The 18,855-nt window shown below is 35.9% G+C and overlaps 2 protein-coding genes across 3 annotated transcripts in view; both read right to left on the reverse strand.

The window, feature by feature from the left end:
• Positions 1 to 427: 427 nt before the first annotated feature.
• Positions 428 to 8,804, reverse strand: LOC121944650 (leukocyte surface antigen CD53-like). The gene is made up of 8 exons (XM_042488513.2): positions 8,649 to 8,804; positions 7,336 to 7,420; positions 5,105 to 5,293; positions 3,743 to 3,817; positions 3,520 to 3,639; positions 2,685 to 2,789; positions 2,505 to 2,588; positions 428 to 965 (listed from the first exon to the last, which is right to left on the reverse strand). Exons 2-8 carry the CDS (start codon positions 7,396 to 7,398, stop codon positions 894 to 896), a joined length of 708 nt encoding a protein of 235 aa, XP_042344447.1. The 5' UTR covers positions 7,399 to 7,420; positions 8,649 to 8,804; the 3' UTR covers positions 428 to 893.
• A 1,045-nt stretch (positions 8,805 to 9,849) lies between these two features.
• Positions 9,850 to 18,855, reverse strand: part of pnpla7b (patatin-like phospholipase domain containing 7b) — a 40,906-nt gene continuing 31,900 nt past the window's right edge. For both annotated transcript variants that reach the window (XM_042488512.2, XM_088077222.1), the window contains 10 exons: positions 18,743 to 18,855; positions 18,367 to 18,483; positions 17,320 to 17,389; positions 16,977 to 17,093; positions 15,812 to 15,960; positions 15,536 to 15,688; positions 15,325 to 15,441; positions 13,590 to 13,674; positions 13,039 to 13,169; positions 9,850 to 12,904 (listed from right to left, as the gene is read on the reverse strand). The exon at positions 18,743 to 18,855 is cut by the window's right edge and continues 44 nt beyond it. In XM_042488512.2, the coding sequence (XP_042344446.1) occupies positions 12,845 to 12,904; positions 13,039 to 13,169; positions 13,590 to 13,674; positions 15,325 to 15,441; positions 15,536 to 15,688; positions 15,812 to 15,960; positions 16,977 to 17,093; positions 17,320 to 17,389; positions 18,367 to 18,483; positions 18,743 to 18,855 (1,112 nt within the window). In that variant the 3' untranslated portion in view covers positions 9,850 to 12,844. The remainder of the gene's footprint in view (positions 12,905 to 13,038; positions 13,170 to 13,589; positions 13,675 to 15,324; positions 15,442 to 15,535; positions 15,689 to 15,811; positions 15,961 to 16,976; positions 17,094 to 17,319; positions 17,390 to 18,366; positions 18,484 to 18,742) is intronic.

Raw genomic sequence — 18,855 nt, forward strand, 5'->3', positions numbered from 1 at the left:
ATTATAGTTATTTTAATCACTTTTTCACAGTACTTTCCTTTTTTTCTTTATTCTCCTCTTGGTTTTTCTTTGCTTTTTTTTTTTGACAAATTTTCAGCTAATTTTAGTGTGCTTTTCACTAATTTCTTGCAAATATTTGGGGTTGTTTTTTATTGCCTTGCCTTTATCCCATGCTTTTTAAAGAATCAAGCCAAGCCAAAACATTTATTCACATGGTTTCACCGCCTCTTATATTATGAGATTTAGAAAAACAAGTTTCAGACTGTCAGTTTTTGGAGGAACCAGCTGATGGTTAAACAGGGTCAAAAGAGGAAGTGGTTACATTTCTGCTCCACCACAGATCAGTGAAGTGCAAGCAAGAGACAGGAAATGCTGATCATCTGACAACATGAAGCTAGTCAAAATGGAGGAAACAGTGCAGTGTCAGTACTGTAAACAATATTTTATTGGTATAGTATGGAATTTCCATAACTTGTTAAGTTTGAAAAGCTTGTGAAAGAAAGTTACAGTGGATATGAAATATATTTTACATGAACGGCTGCTTTCACCATCATTCCCTTCAGAAAACGGACAGTATCGAGGAGTTTAGCATTGTCATTTCACACAGCTCAGACTGAAATAGCATTTTACATAGTTCAATCTCCTGCAATTACGGAAGGCCAGAGATCAGAGATGTCTTGTCTAAAACACTCTGTTTCATTTTCTAGTAAAAGAAAAAAAAATAGTTTCAAAATATTTTTGGTCATGATAAAACAAAGATTAATACAATCACAATATTGTCCTCACAAAAACATTTTCTGATCTTAAAAAAAAAGCCATCTGCACATTTGATTTCTTTAAAGGTACAAAACTTCAAAACATGGATAAACGAGCAATGTTGTAGAGAATACTTTTTATAACTTGTAGCCCAGTCCAGATCGACTGATGTGGCAGAAGAGCGTCATGGCAAAACACATCCCCAACACCTGTTGACAAACGTAAAAAATTCAATAAAATAAAAAATTATAAAACAGAACAGATAAACTTGGTGCCTGGCAAGGATGGTGGAAGCAGAAGTCACAGTCTCAAATGACGTAACAAGTGGGGTACACCAGATTTCACTGCGCATGTGCTGCACCACACTCGTTACGTCATGAGACTGTGACTTCTCCTGCTTCCACCCTCCGTGGTGTATGGTCTTTGTTACAGAAAGTAAAAAAAAGTCAAAAGTATTTATACATCTCCATAACTGTTTCTAAACGTAAAATCCTAAAAATCAATTTTTTTTTGGTTTAAAAAGTCATGCATTTTTGACACAAACACAAAAATGTGGGCTTTAGAGTCAAGATTATTTCACAACGGTCTGTTTTATTTTGATGTCACAAAATAGTTCATTTATAAAAAAAAAAAAAAAGAATGATGAGTTGAGCTCATAAGTTTAATTTTAAATATAGATATAACACTGAAATTGTATTTTTGGCCACTTTGGTGTGTCACTTGAAATGTGTATGATACTTACACGTTTATTCAGAAAGATAATCTTCGCAAATGACCAGTTTCAGGATTTTTAAGCCTAATTGTAACTGACAAGTAAAAAGCTAGCGTTAAGCTATAAATGAACTAAACTGCTGTTGCGTCGCGGCCATTACGTGCTGTAAAGCCGCGTTGGACATGGTTTGGCATGATGCTGTTTTATATTCTAATTTAGCCACAACAACTTTTCTTAGACACATAAAAGCTTCAGAGTTCACAGTGGGGTATTTACTCATGTATTATATGTCATAGAACAAAGCATGAACGTCTCTTCAGCTTGTGATAAGCACAGACCTCATTTCAGACTTCTAACCAAAAGCCCATTCTAAAAGACCCACTGACACTGAGACGAGGGAACCGCTGATGATGAAATGCTATTTTTGGGGGACTTAGGAGTTGTTCCTATTAATTATATCTGAAATTGTTCCCTAGCTGCTACAAAGGCACTACACATTGGTTCTTCTTAGTGCAGAATTTTGTTTAGTGTAAAGTTTAACACTATATAGTGCTCTCAAATATATGGAAGCCCTAAGAGGGAAAATTTTCCATTTTCTAAGTGTAATCTGAATTATTTTTTCTTTTGTGACTTAAAAACAGCTTTTAAAAAAATGCTCTGTTGTTGCATTAGCTAAAAAAGGTTAAAAAAAATTCACATAATCCTGATTTCCTTTCAAAATAATGTGAACGTTAAGTTGTATTCACAAATAGGCCAACACAAGTACTGTGGGCTTCCATATTTTTCTGTAGCCTTTTGTATGAGATCAGATATAATTTGCATCTTAACATAAATTGCAACCAAAAATATTCTTAGATTTCCTATGAGGAAGTATTTTTCCCAGGTAGAAACCTCAGGAAGGACCACTGAGGAAGGATCCCTCTTCCAGGATGGACAGACGTGCAATAAATGTTGTAAATAACTATTAAATTACAGTAATTGCAAAGAGGAAAGAGAAAGAGAGAGAGAAATATGAGCAGCATCAGTATCAGTTTACCTCGATAATGCAGAGCACAATGACAGAAATCCCAGTGGTCAGGAAATTTTCCTCAAACAACTTCTTCAACTTTTCCAGACAGCCCTGCAGTCAGAGAATAGAAACCACCAGTCAGATACAACGATAAGGTTTCTATCGGATTTTTCAAAAACATCTACAAGCTGTTCACAGGGTGTCTACCTCCTTTGCGTGCTGTGGCTCTCGGGTGCCACAGTCCTTCACGCAGCAGGATTCAGGCACTTTGCCCCCCCAGTCTGCTGTTCCGTTCACTCCACAGCACGCAAGCTGAAACAGGTTATTTAGAGGAAACCCAGCTATTAAGTTTTAGTTCTTAAAACGTTCTTAGAATTGTACAGTGCAATCAATGCAATGTTTAGCACGTATGCAGGAACAAGTTTTGTTTTAGTTCACAGAATGTCACTCTTAAAGTTGGGGTAACATTCTCTATAAAAATCCCTATATGTATATATATATGTGTGTGTGTGTGTGTGTGTGTGTGTGTGTGTGTATAGATAGATAGATATAGATATACATATACTGTACATATAGATAGACAGATGTTTAATTTGTTTTTTTTTATTGTTAATATATCACATTACATAATGTTTTCATCTTTTAAAAAAAGTCCTCAATAACGTTTTCTGAATGTTGCTTTGAAAATGTTCTCCCTTTGTTCTCATGCAATACTGTGGGAATGTTTTTGTAAAAGAGCATCCTATGATCTGTCACCTCTCAACATCAGCTAAACATCCTCTGAATGTTGCAGTGAAAACGTCTTAGTCAGCATTTAACCCTATAGTGACATTATTTAAAATGATAAAAATCCTTAAAACCTTCTTTGAACATTAGATTAAAATGTTTTCTTAGAAACATTATTGCAATCGGTGTGTTATTTTTAGCCAATGTTGTGGGAAAGTTCCCTGCTAGCCAGGAAGGAACATCTTATTATTTCACCACACTTCACCACATCCACTCATTTGTGTCACCACACTGTGTGAAGAGCTGATCAACTCACCTGCTTCTGAACCACGTCCCACTCAGTGGTGATCGCACTCGTTGAATTCCCTTTTTCCTTTTCCTTTTCTTTGGCCTTTTCCAAACCATTGATGAGATCGTCTTTCAACAGAGAAGAAATCTAAACAGTGGGGGGATATTTGCAGATTACATATAGAGCAGATGTGTTTATGATTTCGTTTATGAACGCAGCACAGTGTGAGCGGTGATGGATGTGAGCTTACCTCAGTCTCATACATGAGCAGCAGGCACGCTGCAGTCAGCTCCACCAGCATCAGGAAGAACAGCAGCAGGAAAAACTGTCAACGCAACAGCTTGTAACATTTGTACTCTTTGAGACACAATCAAATATCAGACAGTGCAATATTATACAGACAGAACTTATGGGAGAATGCTTTTCATTGCAAAATGGGTCTTATTTTCTTAACTTCCTGCTTTAACTTTGACCAACTGACCAACACATTTTTCCTTAGCCTCTCTGTGTTAATTATGCTAACATCTGCATCTAAACACGGACAGGACAATGTTAACATGCTGATAATTATGGTGGCCCTGAGGGTTTAAAACAACATATCCAAAATCAAAATAACTATACAGAAAACACTAAAACTTTTTAGAAAAAAACATTTCAGAAAACACTAAATATATCAGAAAAACATTTTAGAAAACACTGAAGAACACATGACAAAACACACAGAAAACATGACAACATATCCAAAAATGGGGCCATAGCATTAGGCCTCATCTAACAATGCACTAGAAGGCAGTTGGATCTGGATATATTGTGAATGAATTTCATAAAATATGAAAAGATTTTTTGACACTGTGACGTTGTAGCTGTAGACATTTTTTTGTGGCTTTTTATGGCTTTAACCCTTAACACCTGGATCAGTTCTCTTGTGCTGCACTCAGTTTGCAGGTATTTCTTGCTAGGTTGCTCTTTTTTCTGTGCTTTTTTTTCTCAGGTTTTAGAGGTTAAAATGATTGTGAAAGGCATCTGTTAAAAAAAAAAGAGAAAAAAGGTAAAAAAGTGACAAGAAAATGATCTGAAAATTAGCTGAAAAAGGTCCAGAAAATAATTCTTATAATCATATATTCAAATCATCTTACGAAAAAGGAAAAGATAATATTTAATTAACATTTTCTTGAGGTCTTTTTTGTTTGTTTGTTTGTTTGTTTTTTGTTTTTTGTTTTTTTTAACTTTTTTTACTTATTTTCCAATAATTTTCTCGTAATTGTTTTTAGGTATTTCTTCGTTAGTTTTGGCCATTTCTTAAGTAGCTCGTCACTCTGTAATAGTTGGAAAGAAATGAAGTCAATGCACTCAGGTTTCAAAGAGTTAAATGACCGGTTCACCCAAATGAGCCTTTCAGATATGTTTTGGTCTCATCGGTCCTGGTTTTAAGATATCCATTCCCCAATGAAAATGAGATAAATGTGTTCACAGCATCGACAAAGTATTTCACTAAAATCCAGAGACAGTGTGTGTGTGTGTGTGTGTGTTGTGTTCTATTGTATTGTATTTGTTGTTGGGTTAGTGTTAGGGTTAGGGTTTTTTGGTGTGTGTGTGTGTGTGTGTTAGGTACCGTCAGGAGGAGGCAGCGGTTCTCCTTCAGAGCACCCAGGAAGCCCAGGAAGGACACGCAGGTGATGACGATGCCGCTGACCAGCAGCATGTTGGCTACGTTGAACTTGGTCAGTGTCGGGGTGAGCGCGGCCATCCTGAAGTTCACCATCAGGTAAGCACCGAAGCTGAGCACCGCCACACCACAGATCTGACAGGAGTAACACACAGCTGTCAGCTTCAAGATACACACCCGAAATCTTCATCAAGCAGTCTGTCCACTGATCAGCACCACAGTGACAACATACTATACTTACTACTATACTCCATGTTTCTTTAAATTTTTCAATGACGTACAATACTATGACGTTTTTATGAGTTTTTACAGTGACATACTATACTATGACATTTTCATCCATTTTTGAGAGACAATTTTTATTACTTTTTGAACTATGTAGTATATTATGACCTTTTTATTTTTTTTATTTTTTTATTTTTTTTATTTACCTTTTATTTTTTTATTCTTTGATGAAGTTTTTATAATTTTTTGTATAAGATAGTATACATTGATGTTTTTGATGATTTTTAAGGTTTTTTAACGACATACTATGCTATGATATTTTTGTGAATTTTTGAGTGACATACTAAATACAGTATATATATATATATATATATATATATATATATATATATATATATATATGTTTTCTGTAACCTGTAACATTATTTTTGAGCGACATAATATGTTATGACGTTTTTGATTATTTTTTTAGTGACATACTATACTATACCGTTTTTCATGATTTTCGAGCGACATATTATAGTATGATCTTTTTCATGATTGTCGAATACAGAAATACTATACTTTGACCTTTTTGAAGATTTTTAATCCTTTTTGAATGACATACTATACAACGAGGTTTTGATTACTTTGGATTATTTTTGAGTGACAATCTTTCACTCAGTATGACGTTTATGATATTTTTAATGATTTTTGATCGACATACTATACTATGATGTTTTTGAGGATTTTTGATGACTTTGAAGCCACGTACCATAATATGACAGTTTTTGATGAGTTTTGACTGACATGCTATCTTATAACGATTTTGATTATTTTTGAGCGACATACTATACTATGATGCTTTTGATGATTTTTAATCATTTTCAAGTGACATACTATTCTATGACTTTTTGATGATTTTTAATGTTTTTTGAGGGACATACTATACTATGACGCTGACAATGATTGATGATACTACAAGGAACAAGGTACAAGGTAACTTTATTGTCATTTTTCTTAAACATAGTTTAAGAAAGAGCCTTTTCTGTGCTTTTTTAACCTGGGTGCTGATGTGTGAAGACCAGACAGGTTCTCAGTGATGGTAAATTCCAAGGAACCTACAGCTGTTCACCTGCTCCACCTCAGCTCCACTGATGTAGACAGGGGTGTGTGTCTTTGCCTCCTTCATACTATACTGTTACATTTTTGATGAGTTTTTATGATTTTTTAGTGAAATACTATACTATGATGTTTTTGATGATTTTTGAGTGACATACTATATTATAACCTTTTGATGAATTTTGAGCAACATGCTATATTATGACATTTTTTTTCTTTTTTGAGTAACATACCGTACGATGAGGTTTTTGATTACTTTTGCTGATTTTTGAGTGACAGACTTTCCTATGACGTTTTAATGTTTTAATACTATACAATGACATTTTTATGAATTTTTGAGAAACATACACACATATATATATATATATATATATATATATATTCTGAAAAAAATATTTAAAATCATAGTTTTTGGAAATTCTATCCCTTTTTTAAATTTTTATTTAATTTTTCACATTTTGTTAAATGTTAAAAATTAAATTATTCTTTTTCTCTCTCCTGTTTTTTTTTTACATGAATATTCTGTTTATTTTCTAGTGTGGGCACTGTCCTTCACATGTGTTTGAACAGGTCTTTGTCCATGAAAAACTGATGTCCATCCACATTTCAAAGGGTCAAGATGCAAATTTTGGTAACACAAAAAATCCCTCAGACCATTCCTGTAGACTGCCATGACAGCTTGTTTGCTAGCGTTCACACACTCTATATTTTTTAAATCCGAATGTATATTTTACAGAAGTTCTCCCGTGCACCTGACAGCTGTAGAAGTGCCCCTGGTTCAGAAACAGACACAAACAACATGCACTGTAATGACCTCTGACTGGGATGCTGGCTGACTGAGATATACGTACGAAACAAAGGAAGTTGGCAAAACACATGGTGTACTTTAAACACTTGAGGCAGCCTTGAGCCATCCTGCAACACCTCGGATTAGACCTGCAGCCACAAACACATACAAACACACACACACATGATCAGATTTGATCTCATATGAACATTTGACCTCATATCATCTGATCTGCACTCAAAATCATATTATTTAGGCTTCCTGTTTGCTTGTTTGTGGTTATGTAAGTGTGATATGTGTCATGGTCACACTGCAGGGGAGAGTCGCTGTCACACCTCACTTCCTGTGTTTCCTGTCAGTTTACAAGCACAGTGCATTTCAGATGCATTTTACATTTATCAAACATGACATGATACGTGACAGTTGATGTTTGTTGATGACATCACAGGGATTTGGTGCACTGCGGAAATACCGCAAGTTCCCTGAACATATGAAATGTATTATTCTGTGTAAAAGAACATCTGATTGCCATTTAAGACCCTAGATTAACCCTCTGAAACCTGAGCGAACTGGCTTGATTTGAAAAAAAAAAAAAAACCATTTAAAAAAAGACCAAAAAAATAGCAAGAAACTGGTCAAAAGTAGTGGAAAAGTACTTAACAATTAAAACTTAGCTAACAAAATATTTATGTACAAAGAAGAGAAGAAAGTTCAAAATTGAAAGACAGTTAAAATATAATAAAGTGAGATGATTATGAAAAAAATGGTAATATTATTTTAAACATGTAATTACCATAATTACAAATACAATTTTTCACTAGCTTTTTATTTTTTTTGATTTCTTAAAAAACAACATGGAAAGAAGGCAATGACCAATGAAAAAAGTGACACAAAACCTGGCAAAAAAATGAATAAAAACTACAAGAAAATTACCTGAATAAATAGACATTTTTTTTTTAAATTAAAGAACATTAAAAGAAAAATTAAAAATTAAAAGAAAACAAGGAAATTGTAATTGTAACTACAATCATCATAAATAAGATTTTTCCTTGTTTTTTTTTTGTTTTTTTTTAATAATTTCCTGAATCTACTAATTTCTACTAGTTTACTAATGCCCCCCCATTTTTAACATGTTTTTGAAAGTAGACAAAGTTGATACTCTGAAATGGGAAATAAAATCTTTTGTTTTTTACTCTCAAATTTCTCAAAGGGTCTCCATTTTTTTTACAAGAATTCTCTGTAGATAAAACATCAACACATTTTTTTATAATGAGGAAGAAAGGTAAGAAAGCAAAGGATAACAGCCTATATAACACATCTTTACTAAAAGCAGACGTGATTAAGAGACAAAGATAACAAATAAAGTTCTGTTCTTACCTGTTTGGGAGAATAAAGTTTTCAGACTTGTTGAGTGAACTTTGCTGGTGCTTACACTTCCCCTTCTCAGAGTGCTGTGGAGCATGTAGCACTCGGGGCTTTCAGCACCTCCCTCTCACTTCCTCTTTCTACATTAGCAACACGGAAAATGGATGACAGAAAGTGCAGCAGAGAACAAACCAAAATAACAGCAGCGAGTGTCTGACCTGCTGCTTATATTTAGATGCATTCAGAAATGAAGGCCTCTCTGAAACCGTTCCTCTGTGGTCGACAGTTGTGACATCCATGACATGCAGAATGAGGTGAAAATGATAGTGTCAGAAAAAAAATGATCATTATCAGATAATTCAAAAGAAAGATGCTTTCACATTCAACAGACTCTCCGCATCCACACAGACGTGGCTCACTTTTTCCAACAGTGGATGAGAGACTGTGCTAACGTTTCACTAATAACTGTGTTTGTTCGGTATTGACCTTTGGTTTTAATATATCAATTCTCACTAAATCTGGGCTAGCAATTTATTGGTTCTAAAAATGTTCTGAGAATGGCACAATGCAACAAATGCAATGGTTTTAGTGACAACTGAATTTCAAATCACCTGTTTCAAGGGTGGATTGACCTCCCCCAATAAAAAACATTTCACTGACAAAATTTAAGAAATTTCCACCATGTACTGTTGCATAAGACAAATTACTGCATACAAATTCACCCAAACACAGAAAATCAAGCATGATGCTCAGAATTTCATGAGGGAAGATCCCAAAAACCCCAATGTTGAAATGAAAGTGTTACCAAATTTCTTTCTTTCTTTTTTTTTTAAAGGTTGTTTTTTGAGGCTTTTTATGCCTGTAATTGGATAGGAAAGGTCAAGCATGAAGGGGGGAGAGACAGAGAGGGGGGGGGGCAACATGCAGCAGAGGGCCAAGGCTGGAATTGAACCGACGGCCACTGCGGCAAAGAAACAGCCTCTGTACATGAGGCACCTGCTCTATCCACCAAGCCACTGGGGGCCTGACCAAATTTCTTTTAAAGTTGAGCCAATAATTTTCTTTTTTTTCTTTTTATAGTATATATATATATATATATATATATATATATATATATAGAGAGAGAGAGAGAGAGAGAGAGAGCATGATTTTTATGAATCTGTAGAAATTGTAAAAGTGTTGATTACCTTGTAAAGTCACACAACTTTAGATCTAAGATGGACAGCAAACTATTTTATTTCATCACTGTGACAAACATTTAAATCACCATTTCGGATTCAAGAGAATCATTCATATCCAGACTTTTCCCTTCGGTTTCTCCATAATTTTGGCTTTTCATTTCAGCAGTTTGTTCGCTAAACATTCAGAATCAAATATTCTGAATCATTCTACATTATTCTCTTTAACAATAATAAGTGAAAACAAGGAATTCCATTTTTAAAAGGCAACTTCTATGAAAATACTCTAACACGGTGGAACTATTAAAATAAAATCATGAACAGAAGCATCATCTCACACTACAGACATGATTATTATCAACACCTATACACTCACAAGACTTGACAGATACACACACATAAACTTAAAAAATGACGAATCACTGAGTCAGTACCACAGGAGCTATGCAACCATGGCAATCAAACAGGACAAATGGCAGCTACAAAATGTGAAATATTGTGCTAACTGGCACATACAGCACCTGCAGTGGGGGGCATGTTTTAAGATTCTCATTCTATTACACAGTTTGACAAAAAAGGTCCAGGCATGTGTTCTAATAAGGGAAAATGGGAGAGAAGTCCATCCAATATATATATATATATATATATATAAAACAAAATTTGAGGAATTTCCCTTAAGGGGTTCTTGAGCTTTTGCACTCTTGAGAGGCGGACGGTTGGACAACCAGAAAATATAATACCTCTGGCCATGGCTCTTACCAGAACAAAGGCATAAAATAGTGTACAATCAAGCACCCTTAATCAATAAACACGTGGTATAAAAAAAAAGGAAATTAGACAATAAAAATGAATGCTGGCTCACTAGTTTAATGGCACAAAGTCACGTGTGCAAAGTCAGTGAGGGAGTATCCACACATGCCTTTCTTCTCAGTTCATACAGGCACAGAGCACCATGCGCAAAATAGCAGAAATGAAAATGAAAATGAAATAGAAAATATGTTGAGACAGTCATGCTCTGATAACAAAGACAAGGACTCACAACATGGAGACATGTAATACAATAATGCTGCATGTATAATGCGGATGGATTAGTGAAGATATTCAAAGTCCCTTCATGTTCCGCAAAACAACAATCAATGCAATAACTGTTATGTGCAGTCACTAAAGGCCACAAAAATTAGTAAAAGCTTATTACAGTCATTGTTCACATTATGCTTGTCACACTCATGGTGTGCATATTCCTCTGCTCAGAGAGAGAGAGAGGACAAATCCCCTGCATCACTGCACAGAAATATTAAAGTTAACACTATAACTCAAGTGCATTCTAGTCATACTAAACTTATGTTTAATGTTTTAACTTCCATGTAAACATCATGAAATGCTCTACAGTGCTTTAGGAATCTGAGCTTATTATAGTAAGAAGTCCAAAACAGAGGCACTAATTATTGCAAAATATTATGTTGAAAGATTGCATTGTATTTTGTAGTTCTGCCCTGCAAAGACAAAACGCAGCAACGACATATTTGTTCAAAAGTAAGTTTTTAAATCTAACTTTCTGACATGAGCTGACATCTTGGTGATTTCTTCAATTCAGTGTCTTAGAAGTTCTCAAGCCTCTTTACCACTGCACCAAAAACCCACTACACCCACTAACATCTAGCTTTTGTACTTATTGTAAAAGGTTACAATCAGCATTCACCCCCCAGGTCAAATGACTATGCAGTAGTCACGGGTATTTATTGGCTTCTGCTCCGATCGGCAGTGACGAAAACACAAGCTCTAGGTGCATGTGCTAATCTGAGCTCCTTTACTGGCACAACGCAATGACAGGACACCACAAAATACTATCTCTACCCAAGCAACATTTGAATGTCTTTCCAAGATAGTCTGCACTGAGTTTTAAAGAGAGACTGAATAAGAAATAGAAAAAAAGAAATAACTACTATAACATTTTCACTGGCCTCCATGCTGCTTTCTTCTGTTTATTAACATATTTTCCACCATGATCACAACTCTGTTCTTCCTCTGACTTTTGTGACATCCATGTGCTTTGGTGTGGTCAAGCTACCCTCAAATTACATATTTAAATGTATTAAATTGTAAATTATTATATCGATTCAACTAATATTAGATGTACAGACATATGTACATTCAATTCCTATAATCTACAGACAAAATCAAAATTAAGTTTATTTTCGTGAACATAATTTGTTGGTGCATTTTTCGTTTTCTCCTCAAATTATTAGGTTATCCAAAAGGAGTGCACTGTGGGATTATTTATTTATTCATTTATTTTGGTATTGGTTTGTCCTACAGCAATTTTTCGGGGGGTAAAATAATGTGTCTAAAATGTAAAAATGAAGTTTTGACAACTTCTGTTTGTTACACAGTTTTCCTTTTTTCTTTCAGTTAATGTACTTTGCCTTTGTAAGACAGTTGTGTGTGACATGCTTGTATAAAGATAATAACCTTTCCAGATTTTAAAGGCTCTCATGGTGGTTCATATATTTTCCCATATTTTTCCATGGCTCTAAAAATAAATGAATGTGTTAAATAAGATTAAAAAATATTAATAAAGCACAAAACACTTCTGTATTCCCATGAATTCACTGCTTTGTAAAATATTCTTTGCTTTTTCCTGACTGCTCCAAGAGAACGGACAGAAGTCATATATTTTCTCTGTTTGGATGCACATCCATCAGAGGCATAATGTTTTAGGAATTCCATAACAAGTGGAGACCCTGGGTGTTACTGATCAGTTTGAACTATTAAAATGTAAAAAATGCAGGAAATGAGGAGACAAACTGAGGCTCTTCACTCTGTTAAAACTCCCTCCTATGCTGGAGGTTTGAGCCTAACAGGATGTCACAGTATCCATCGACAGCTCAGTGTCTTTGAGGAGGACACTGAGTTCACTACCTGGCTGCTGAGAGGAAAAACTAAGAAAAAAAGGTTCCTAGAAAAGTTGCATTGAAATGTGTGCTGTGGGCCAGGATCAACAGCTCTGACAGACACCTCCTTTGACCATCTTCATGGACTTTGTGAGACATTCTTCGGCCGGCGTCGAACTCGGATTTGAATTTCCTCGTCCTGTAAAAAAAAAAAACATGAAAAGTCATCAATGTCTTCCAGTGGCTTGAAGAAGATCTGTGGTGATGAGAAAAAGGTAAGTGGAGATGGTTCCGTTGATTTTAAATGATTGAATGCAGTTGGTTTTAACGTACTGTTTCAGCAGTGTCTGCCGTCTCCTCTCCCTCAGTGTGCTCACTGCCGGCAGTGAACGCCTCAAAGTCAGACAGAGCGCTCTCCACTGCCTCCTCGTCATAGTCTGTCTGGTATTCATCAGACAGTTCCTCTAAAGGCACACAAAAACAACATTCAATTCAGTTTTTTCTGTGAAACCCGTGATCACATCATATTTGCCTCAGAGGGCTTCACAGCATACCACACTCCTCTGTCCCTGAACCCTCACAGCAGAGAAGTTTGAAAAAGAAAATTTAAAGAACTTTGTGTGTTTTCAGATATGAGATTTGTATCCTTCAGGGTGATATTAAGTTTTATTTCCTCTCCAAAGGCAGAGGCTCTTGTTATATTCTTCTGGCAGCAATGATGACTTCCTAAATGTTGACTTTATCTCCAAATTTAATTTATTTAATTTATTTAATTTATAGATTTTTTTCTCAGTTTTTCTACCATTCTTTTTTTTGCTTGTTTTTGCATCAATAACATTTTTGAGGCACTGGCTTGCAATTTCAATATTTTACTGATAACTCACCATCAATTAAGGCAGTCTTGACAGGTTCAATTCTCGACACAATCTCTGCCAGGTCAGTGAAGGAGGCGTTCGGACAGGTGACCACCTGAAAGATGCAAACGACATCATTCCAAAGACTTTAAATTAGCTTCAGTGTTAGCTTAACCCTTAATCTGTCTAACAATACATTTAAGACAGACAACAAAAAACGAGAGCTGAAAATGTATCAAATAACAATTCTATTTTTCTGTCTGTACAGATCAAGTGCAGTGCAGTCTATTGTCGGTTAAGGCATCTTAGATGATTACAGCAGGCAGGTTTCCATTACAGATTTGTGCAAGACCTAAGCAATATCTTCAAGATGTCAATAAAACACAATGTGCAGATGACTGTGTTTCCACTGAGTGATGTTCTGCGACTCCTCTGGTGATAACATTCAATGAGACATGGCGATAAATGTTCAAAATATTAGCAGCTTTATTTCTGTTTCAGCCACCGCAGTAAAAGAATAAAGTGGATGACGAGATTGTGGTTCACTTAGCAACGGAAAATCAGAGACTGCTGTGCACACATCTTCACAGAGACATGGTGGTTAACATGATGAAGCTGTTGCAATGGATGGGTGGACCTTGTTGAAAGCCATAAGGACATAAGACTCTGATGTAAATTCAAAAAATGCACAGCAGGATTGTATGAAACAAAGTTTAAAAAAGGACTAATAAATCTACCTTCAACTCCGCTTTTAAATGTAGCTGTTTTAAATGATGTTTGGCCCTATATTTTTGTTCTTTGTGTTTTCTGTGCTCTCGACATCTTAATGATTCCTCAAGATTTAAATAAAGGTTGAATGAATGAATGAATTAATGAATGAAACATCTTGTTTACAATATCTGCCTCTGTGGTCACCATGGATGCAGCTATTGTTTTATGACGTCAGACTCAGGGTACATGGATCTCCCCGAGTTTAAATGTAGGACTTTGAGTGGCATTCCATTGTTCTTTTTCTAGTAGGAAGTCGGAATATCTTGACTTCCGAGTTGTTTAGAACGTAGCATTAACCCTCACTATGACCACCAAGGGGGGCGCTTGCATTAACATGGGGGAAACACTATTTGACAGGGGAACACTTTGATACAACACCAACTGGCTCAACTTGCTCCTCCTCTCCTGCAGCACATTAGAAGTTACAGTGACTCACTATCGCCTCTCAGGTCAGGATGTATCATTACAGATGGGACGTCCCTGGCTGCTTAGCAATGGATATCTCGGCATTACAATACATAGGCATCTTAGACATAACGCCCAAGCTGTTACTTGTTCACGTTCTGTTGACAGGGTCAGTTCATTTTTTGAATATTTTAAACTAAAATCATGTCCAGATCTTACAAAGTGCACCTTTAACGAAGTGTTTTTTGTGTCTAAACCCAACCATATGCTACCCACAGTATTAAAGAAAGGTGAAGTTACAGCTGCTATATAATGATGTATAAAAATTGTGCACCATGTGTGCAGAAACATACAGTTCTAATGTATATTCTGGTGATTGGGTCGGTTTGAGTGCACAATACTTTGTGATAAACATCAGAGAATGAAACTGCAGCTTCTCTAACCTTTAAGAGTGTCGGTCTGACCAGGCCATCAGGTCATACTGCCATTTGTGGTAACACAGAGTCTGTACTGGTCTGAATTCAAATAAAGCTAAACAGCATGATTATGTCTTTATAATCTCCCAGCAGTGTCTTTAGTTTGCACTCACATGTCCGGCTTTGGTCTTGTGAAACTCGGCCTGGTGTCTGTCCTTCAGCATGCTGTCCACCACTCCGCTGCGCTGCCACACATCGAACAACGTCTTCCCGTGCTGATATCCCACCTCCTGCAGCCACAGTGAGGGAGAGTTAGGGGGAGATTCTCAGCCTGGGCTGGGACACAGGTGGATAACAGCACTACTGAAAAGAGGAGAAACTCACAGCGATCTCGTCAAACTTGCCAAACTCCAGCGTGCCATAGCGGTCGATGAGCGGCCGGATGTACTCGCAGTATTCGCTTTCTTTGACTAGTTCCAGCTGCCGCACGCAGCAGACGTAAGCAAGCCGTGTTTGGATCTCTGCCATGTTCAGGACCTGGAGAGGAAAATGCAAGGCTCGACTTAAAAAGTCAGTTCAGTAGGTGATATTGCCATTTTGTAATTATTTTTGGTAAATGGCTCAAAGAAAATCTAGAGACAACATCTGTCATGTGTGTACCTTGACTTTCTCAGCCAGAGGGTTGAAGCGTTTCCATAGCAACCACCAGCCATTCAGGGAGTCCCCATAGTTGGTCAGGTTGGTTTCATCCCGACTTCCAACATCAATCGCAATCACAACTTTGGCCCCCATGGAGCGAGCCACATCGGCTGGATACCAAAAATGAAAGAAACACAACTTAAACAACCTTCTTTCTCAATCATTGACATGACAACATTAGAGATTCATGTTGTTTGCTTGTGCTGGCTGTCAATCAAATAATAACATAACACCCTCACAGTCCTGATGATGCAGATTAGCTGTGTTTTTGGCTGTGTAACTTTTGATCAACTGTTATTGCTTTAAACTTTAACTTGGATTGTTGTTTATTCACTGGTGGTTGTTATAAAAAGTGTATACCAACTGAAAATTAATGTTCATTTCTACAACTTAAATTCAATAAGTTAAACAATATCAAAGTGAATTAGAAACATCAGCCTCTCCTCAGTCTCTCTTGGCTGTGGCTCAGGAGATAGCTAGATTTAGAAAATTATTTTTTAAAAAGCTAGCAAAACATTTTCAGAGAATCATATTTCTTATTATCATAATTATATATTTAAAATATTTTTACAAATTAATTAGACTTTTTTAAGCAGTTATTTTTCAGATTTGTTTTTATGTTGCTTTGTTTTGTTTTTTTACTGTTGTTTGTTGTGTGTTATTCTATTACTTTTAAAAAATATTTTCAGGTAATTTTCTTGTACTTTTTTACTACTTTCTTGCTAATTTCTGAGTCATATTTTCCCTTGCCCTCTTAATGTAAAAAAGTGGGAAAATGTTAGTTAGAAAATGACAGCATCTGTCCTCCATGACAGGCATTAATAAGTCTAAAATTAAACTACCAAGTTGTCCTTTTTGAAGTTTAATTCTTCAGCTTCGTTTTTGTTCCTAAGAGGCTAAATATGTTTAAAGTGTTTTTTTCCATAAAGATTTGAATTATTGATTCGTTTTAAGGCTTGGAACAGATCTAGATAGTCAAGTCTATAAGGGTGCAATCAATTTTTAAACGAAAGTCTTGAATTACTTTGAAATACTGTGGACAACAGATGTTCCTAAATCTTGCAGTGCAATATACTGTGTAATTTACACTGTGTAAAGTCCACTTCCACCCTTTGGTGTCTCTCACCAGGCAGATTGTTAATGTACCCTCCGTCCATGAGCAAGTGTCCATCTTTGGGATCACAGAGAGGCGGCAGGTAGCCCGACAGAGACATACTGGCTCTCACATACCGCCACAGCGAACCTGAAGAGGAGACACAAGCAATGTTTAATAAACAGAAAGAAAAGAAAAAGTGACAGCTGGATTTGAACAGAATTAGAACTTCGATCTTTTTTTGTGTGTGTGAGTCTAAAAATACAATTTCAGAGGGGATTCTAAACATATAAATGTATTCATGTTTTGCAATCTTCTATAACAGCAGCTGGAGGTAAAAGAAGAGGAAAGACAAAAAGTCCAGAGTTGCACAGACCGTAAGTGTGCACTCTCATGCAGGAAGCTGTGATATCTGTTGTAATGTTGAAGTACGGCAGCCACAGGTCCTACCAAAGGAGAGGGGGGAAAACGAGACAAAAAAAGCATTTTTTAAATTTTTTTTCCACTGATCTGATAATTCTCAAAGTATTCTCTATCTCTTTTTAAATGTAATTTTCAGGTCAATTTCTTTGTCACCTGTTACTATTTTTTTTGCAATTTGCGGCACATTTAATGACACGTTGCTGATTGCCTTTTTCAAAAGTTTTTGAGACAAATCAAACCAACTTGCTGACATTTCAAATGTTTAAATGCTTTTGAAAAGCATCCGGAGGCAGCACAAGAAAACTGATGTCAATCTAGGTTTCAAAGATTAATTTTTTTCACACATTAAAATGTTATTCTTAAAGAAAATGCCACAGTATCAGCTCAAAACAGCAATCAAATAACTTCACACTTCACGTGTGAAACAAAGTTGACAAAATTATCTAAACTAGAAACTGAAGTCAAATGATGCTGAACAATGTTAGATTGAATACACTCTAAACACACACAGATGAACTGATAAGAGTCGAAACTGGTGCCACTTTCCTTAAGAGGTTTAGAACAATAAAAAAGTTCTCTTAAATTTGGCCAGGTCTAATAAACCCTCCTGCCTCACTGCTTAGCTTTTATTCTTTGTCTCTTCTCTAAATTTGTTTTTAAGAATGGAAAGAATCACCATTTCAATTTGGCTTAAGGAAACTAAATTTTAAGAAATTTGGAAGAGGTGGAAAATGTATATTTCCATGAAACACCCTCTTTTTGTTTAAATATATTTATTTAACTCTGTAAATTTAAATTTACTTTAAATGCGGAACACCCCATGTTTTATGTTCATTTGTTGTTTGTTTTTGTTTTCTTTGTTATTATTTCTACACTGTAAAAAATGAAAAAAATGATCTGCTCTGTAAAAATACTTAATTAGAGATGATTGTATGACTGTTGATAAAATGTCAAAAAACAAAGCTGTTTTAAAGAAAGCTTTCACCTCTATCTCTCTTACCTCTATCTGTTTGCCCTTGAAGACGGAGCTGATGCTGGAGTTAAAGGAAGCTCCAGAGAACATGGAGGTCACAGGGTAGGTCAGATCCAAGATCTTCTTAAAGTAAGAGGTCATGTCCTGAGAGAGACCAAGGTACAAAGAAAAATGTAAAAAAGTGTGTATTGATAGGGAGGGAACAAACTTAGCTTAAAGAAGAAAAAAATGTGTCGAGAAGAGAAAACAATGGAATCTTGATAAACATCAGAGCAGCTGCCATAATAACAAGAAACCTTAATGTAAAGCCATAATTAACAATAATGACAAAGATCTAACATGAGACATTTGTGGAAAACGTTTTCACACATAAATGCTTTTTGATTCTTAGTTTTCAACACACCATAGCCCACTCACGAGCCCGGACTCTCATGCGACTGCTGCTCTTCTCCTCAGCGTACAGCGCTCCCATGAAGGAGCCGATGGAGGTCCCGCCCACCATGTCGATGGGGATCC

The sequence above is a fragment of the Plectropomus leopardus genome, chromosome 4 (assembly GCF_026936395.1).
Source record: "Plectropomus leopardus strain MGB_pleo_1.0 chromosome 4, ASM2693639v1, whole genome shotgun sequence".
In the NCBI taxonomy this organism is placed as follows: domain Eukaryota; kingdom Metazoa; phylum Chordata; class Actinopteri; order Perciformes; family Serranidae; genus Plectropomus; species Plectropomus leopardus.

Coding starts and splice junctions, on each gene's coding strand:
- LOC121944650 (XM_042488513.2), bottom strand. CDS start 7,398: ATGGCTCAAGGCTGCCTCAAGTGTTTAAAGTACACCATGTGTTTTGCC. Junction 2,589..2,684: donor AGCCACAGCACGCAAAGGAG/GTAGACACCCTG, acceptor CTCTGACTGCAG/GGCTGTCTGGAAAAGTTGAA. Junction 966..2,504: donor TTGTGCTCTGCATTATCGAG/GTAAACTGATAC, acceptor GTTTGTCAACAG/GTGTTGGGGATGTGTTTTGC.